This window comes from Pygoscelis adeliae, unplaced genomic scaffold (assembly GCF_000699105.1).
Source record: "Pygoscelis adeliae isolate BGI_AS28 unplaced genomic scaffold, ASM69910v1 Scaffold427, whole genome shotgun sequence".
NCBI classification, from domain to species: domain Eukaryota; kingdom Metazoa; phylum Chordata; class Aves; order Sphenisciformes; family Spheniscidae; genus Pygoscelis; species Pygoscelis adeliae.
This window is the reverse complement of record NW_008825214.1, coordinates 439,270-445,105: the sequence shown is the minus strand read 5'-3', so window position 1 is coordinate 445,105 and position 5,836 is coordinate 439,270. Positions and strand designations below refer to the sequence as shown.

Genomic DNA, 5,836 nt, shown 5'->3' with positions numbered 1-5,836 from the left:
TTTCTTCTTGCTGCCTTCCTGGCTGCTGAGCAGCTTACACATATACATCAACACCTACAAATTACTGCCTCAGAGGGGAACTTTTAGAGTCTTTTCAGTAAGAGACAATCCACTGCTTACATAAAATCCTGCTGCCCAGAGTACTGAGGGCAGCACGCCAGGGGACTGATGTAAAAGTACCCAAGGCAGTGCCAGGCTGCCCCACATCCCAGTTCCTGCAGCACTTTAAGACAAAAACTACTTTGTGTACTTCAATACCATAATGCTTAACAGCCTTAATCATGAGCCTAAACCATTTTGCTAGGCACCATACAAACACTGAAAAAAACCCCACAGATGCAGAGCGCCCTCCACCCCCCAAAACCCTGTGACCAAAGTGAATAGGTAATGGCACCTTGCACTCCTGCAGGGCCAAGAATTACCTTTGGCATGTAGGAAAGCCACTGCAGAATAGTGTAGACTCCTTCAAAATCATCACACACAGTGCCGTGCGTCACTCCGTTATTGTGCATTATCTGGATCCCACCCAGCTGGTTGTTGGAGGTATAAACTTCTCGTCCAAGCACCTTTTGAAAGAAAAACAGGAAAACTGTCAGAGGATGGGATGTGACAAGGAGGTGTTGACTAGGGAGATACATACAAGCCCATCCCTGCAGCAAGTCACGATCACTTCAACACCAAAGGATGGAGCAAACCACTCACAACAGACCTTCCCAAGCCCTGTGTGCAGGCAAGATCTTATGAATAGTGATCCCCAAGGGGAATGATACAAGTGGGGAAGCTGAGGCAGGGGGCAGTTATACGACTTGCCCTTCCCCAAGCAGCAATGGAGCCGATATGTGACCAAGTCTCCTGGGTGCTGACCCGAGCTCAGCTCACCAATTCAAAACTGCTCCAACTAAGACGACTGGTAGGGTAGACCCATTTAAACCTTTAACTAGGGAAAACAACACCACCGTGCATAAAGATGGGTATAGCAAAGACGAAGCCCCACCAGTTCCTTAGAGAGACTGGAAAGAATAAGACTCTGACTGCTGGGCTTCCAATTCTCTCGCACGGCTCCATCTCTAATCTCAGCCCAGGCACCGCAGCTCTTTTCTCATTCTCCTGCTGTCTCTTTCCATTTGCCCTCTCACTGACTGATACACTGATCTCTCGGTCACTCGGCTTTCTGCTCCACTGAGTCCATATTACTAATAACACCTCTGCCACGGCCAGTTTACCTCATGAAGGCAGGAGCACATCATTACAAAATAAACTCATAACTTTGACATTCTAGCAAATACATGCCGTTTGTTATTTTTATGGGTTGAGTCTTTCTAACAGACAGAGGGCATTACATACCTGCTTCATTTAGATCTTAAACCCCCCCCTCAAACACACACAAACAACCTGCCCTCCCCCACCAAACAACCAGCGCAGCTCATTTTAGGAAGAAGGGTTACCCCAGGAGAGGAGCAGCCCGGAGCCCAAGGCAAGCCAGTCCTTACGGAAGGGATGCTTGGGTCTGACTTAATCGTCATCCCGACATCCTACATAACTCATCCCACCCATAGTACAGAGGAACTCCACATTTCTCAGGATTTGACCTTTTGGGCTGAAAGTAAGAAGGTGCTAAAGGGATATGAAAATAGAAAATTTTGATCTGGTTATAAAACTACACTGGACCAATTAGCTCTCTTCCTGTACAACATCAGTTAATCACAGCTGGGGTCAGGGAGCCACTGTGCCCATCTAAAGCACCGCCTAACCGGTAAGGCACAACGCTATCATTTGCTAACTCCAAATTTATTTTCCTTTGGAGGAGAAAAGGCCCGGTGGTCTGGCATTTCACAAAACTCAGCATTTTACAAGCACTAGACGATCCTCACAAAACTCCCTGTGAGACAGATGTCAGTTGAGGTTTACATACAGAAGAAACCGAGGCACAGAAGTTATGCAACTAGCCCAAGAATTTAGAAGTCAATGTAAGCATTGTGGTTTTGCACAGAGATGTTCCTGGGTCTCCCTTCTGAGCTCAAACACCTTCATCTTCCTCTAACAAAATCAGTGCCATGAAAAGGCATGGTAGAAAAGACAGCAGCATAATAGATTTAGGTTCAAGGAAAAGAAAAGCACAGGCCTCCAGATGCCAGGCACAAGCCTAGCTAAATGCTTTCCACAGAGGAAAATAAAAATAAAGAGGATTTTAACTCCCCATCTATGAACTAATGCAAACGTATGTACATGCAAAATGGGCCTCTGCTGCTGCTTATCTAGAGACGCTGTAGACAGCTCAGGTTTACCACTGCTGACAGGCAATGAAAACAGTCTAATATACCGCCTACTCTCACCCTTAAATCCCTTTTTGGAGATCAAGATAAATATGCAGTTCCTTTTCCCGAGTGCTCCAGACATTTCAGTGAAGTGGCAGAGCATTGTGCGGGGCTGTGCAAATGAAATCCCTCTGTAATACTGAGCGAGCGTAGTATTTACTTGTCAGTGTTTGTCAGCAGAGGTAACGTAGTCCCAAGCTGCATTTAAAAGTTGTACCAATGAGCGCTCGCTGCCTTCATTTGTATGACATATATGTCCACACATGTGCACTTGCACCTGTGCCGAGCGCAGCAGGAGGGACATGTAATATGGGCACACGCAAGCTCTAAATCAGACCCTGACTTAAGCACAGCCCAAACGCAAAGCAAGCTACTCCGCTCCCCAGCGCAGAAACTGTGCAGCCAAGGGGTTGAAGAGGCAGTCTTCCGGGGATACTGGTCCCCTAACCTGCTTCTGCATGTGTGCTCTTCTGTCTTCTCAGGAACGATGAGGGATCCTGCCAACTTGTTTCACACATACAGCTGCAGACTGAATTGGGTGCCAGAGGTTAAAAGGCACTGAAGGGCTAGCCAGCTTATAGACAATGATCATTGGGCTTGAGAAAAAAATGAATGCAATAGCTCATCCATTCAGCTGTGCTAACCACCTCATCTCTGACCTCAGAGGACTACATTTTTAAAGGCTGACAAGTAATTCAATCTCCAATTAACAATCTTAAATGGTGCAATGCATATTGCTGTATAAATGTTTCTGCAAGAAACTATCCAAGGGTGAAAGAGAATACATCTGCTGGAGAAGTCCAAAACTGATGCTTCTGCAATTAAAGGATTCAGATATTCCTCAATAAGACACATGGGCAGCAGAGGCATGAGTGGATTTAGAAATGTTGCTAAATCAGTTAGGTAATGATAGAAACAAACTCGGAGAAAAGACTGCACAGGACTAAACCCGGTATCAGGTATGACCAGGATCTGTCAAAATGGTCAACTTCAAACCCTGAGAGTTTGGGTCTGCCAGGGAGGTATACCAAGTCACATAAAGTAGGAGGTTAAGAAGTGAAGGTAGCATTAGCCCAAGGCTTACAGAAGGCATCTGTCTAACAACCAAACACGTGCATGGAAGGGTTAAGTTTGCAAAGCAGGCCCTTCCTAGCAGAAAGGTTACTAGCACTCAAGGGAACAGTCAAAGATACAGCTACCAGAGTCAGCTGCCACAGACCAGAGATCAAGAAAGGTCCAGCAAGAGGGGTGGGAAAGAACAGGTTCCAGGATTTTAAAGCTGAGATACACAATACACATATACCTGAATATTGGCAATACTTGACCTCTGATCTTGTGCTTAATCTGATGGCAAAAACAGACAAAAAAAGAGCAGCCACAAACAGCAAAGCACCAGACAGTAAGCTTCTGGCACCAGAAGATTTGCTTTAAATTAAAATTCTTTCCACCCCATGAAAGCTCAGAAACCTAGAACCATGTTTCTGTCCACCCAGAGTTTGACATGCTACCAGTCAAAGGAAGCTGCTGTGGGTGACTGGCCCCACACAGAGATCCCAAACTCGCCCTTTCTGAAGTCTCTAGTGGGGACCCCTCACTTCTGTTACTACTCCATTCCTGCACATTATCCCAGTGCCTTTGCATTTTGGATATAATTTCCTTTTTCCAGTTCAGCAGCAGCCGGTCTGACATTTCTGAGTGAGGTGCAGCAAGTGCTGCCTCCCTCCGCTGGAAGGTGTTAGCAAACAGGTCCGCTTTCCCTTACACCAGTAGGCTTTCCCCTGCCACCCCTTCAAGCCCTAGCATTAACCGTAACCAATAAAGCAGGACTGCCACCACCCACTCCTTGCGTATTTGATGCCAAACGGCCTCCCCGTCACTAGGGACCCCGGTCGTATTCGGATGAGCCACTCAGTCTCCCTTTCCTTTGCTCCTGAAGAGAAACCTTTCAAGTGTGCAGAAAGCAGCGCATTTCACAGGGTACACCGGACAAAATGCTTCCTCTGTGCCCCCACCTCAACAGAAGGATGAGGACGTCAGTGAAGCGGTCAGAAGGCAATGCTAGTTCTAGAACTGCTCGTGTTAAAGCTCTGCCCATGACTGCAAGAACACACGCTATTTTCCAGATAATGCAACCTCTGATACCACATGCTTACAAAATACATAGGCAGTATTGTCAACACTTATTTAATTTGGTCCTCCGAAAGCCACTCTCCCTACTGTAATGGAAACCGCATTTCTTTTTACTTCAGAGCATCTTTTGGCAAGTACAAAGGAGAGCCAGGATTCTAGCAGCCTTTCAGCCTTTAAAAGACCGTCCTCAACAGGTTTATAGGCATGTCATATGCATATTAATAATTTTCTAGCACTCAAACTCATGATGACCAGCTGCTTTCTCTGTGCTCCTTTTCAGAAACTGAGCTGCTAGTTAGTTGAGACATTCACTGCAAAGCTGGTTTGGCTGCAAACTTGATTGGCTCATATGTTTCATCAAAGATGAAAGATCTGAAAAATTGACAGCAGAGGGCTTGAATGGGAATCATTATGTAACATAAGTGCTGTTATTATTCAGAGCATATCATGTGTTTATATCAAATATAAGTGCCAGATTTTTATCCGAATAATTTCAATAATTGCAATTCCCATCCCACAATTTGTATTATCTGCCAGAAACCTGAAGCAGAAAAGGCACATGCACATACTATAAATAGCCTATTTTTCATAAACAGGCAGAAATGATCAGAATGAATGTCTCATCAGAAAACACAATGTAGGAACTTAAAACCTTACTGCTATTATGTACAGTCAAGCCTCAACAGATCTTACAGTGTTCATTTCTATCACTCAGCTCTTCCCCCACATATATCACGTCATTAGAGGTAAAATAGCAGCAACGTCGAAAAGGAGAACCAAGCTGAGGTAGGATGCCAGCAAGAGCTCTGCTCCTGAACAAACCCATTCCCGAGCCTTTAGCCTATTCGCATGGCGGCGCGAGCGCAGACACCTCCTCTCTGCCTGGAGACGGACTGCACTTCTTGCATTTCTAATCTATGAATGTGTGCAGTTCCTGCACTTTTAATTTACGAGCGTTCGGTGGGGGACCCTTCTGACTTGGGAACATATTGGCTCGGTCTAATGCTTGGAGATTATTAAAGTCAGAGCTATACTCCACTATCAAGTCTACAGATCTTTTATTTAGAAGATATGGTGCTCTAAATGCACAAAGAGCTCCCTGTCACCTTCACATTAAAGCCCCTAGTGCCTGGTAAATGGAATTATATAGCTGTCATCTCCTTTCCCCAAAGTTTTAAGAGTACAATGGGCTCATTTTTTCACACTCCATCCCAGCTTCAGAACTAAGAGACCTACTTTGTATTGATTTAAAGTCTCAGAAATAAATAAACCTGCTTCACCAATGTGATTCACAAGAAATTCATGATACACTATTGCATGATATATTTCAAGCTGTGGCTCCAGCTCTTTTTTTCCTTTGGTGAGTGATGGGGGAGGGGGGAGGTAGGGGG

At 45.2% G+C, this 5,836-nt stretch overlaps 1 protein-coding gene across 1 annotated transcript in view; it reads right to left on the bottom strand.

Annotated features, from left to right (window-relative positions):
- The window catches only part of ACACA (acetyl-CoA carboxylase alpha), a 136,500-nt gene that overhangs the window by 33,150 nt on the left and 97,514 nt on the right, over nucleotides 1-5,836 (bottom strand). The window contains 1 exon segment of the mRNA XM_009329104.1: nucleotides 423-566. Coding sequence (XP_009327379.1) covers nucleotides 423-566 — 144 coding nt within the window.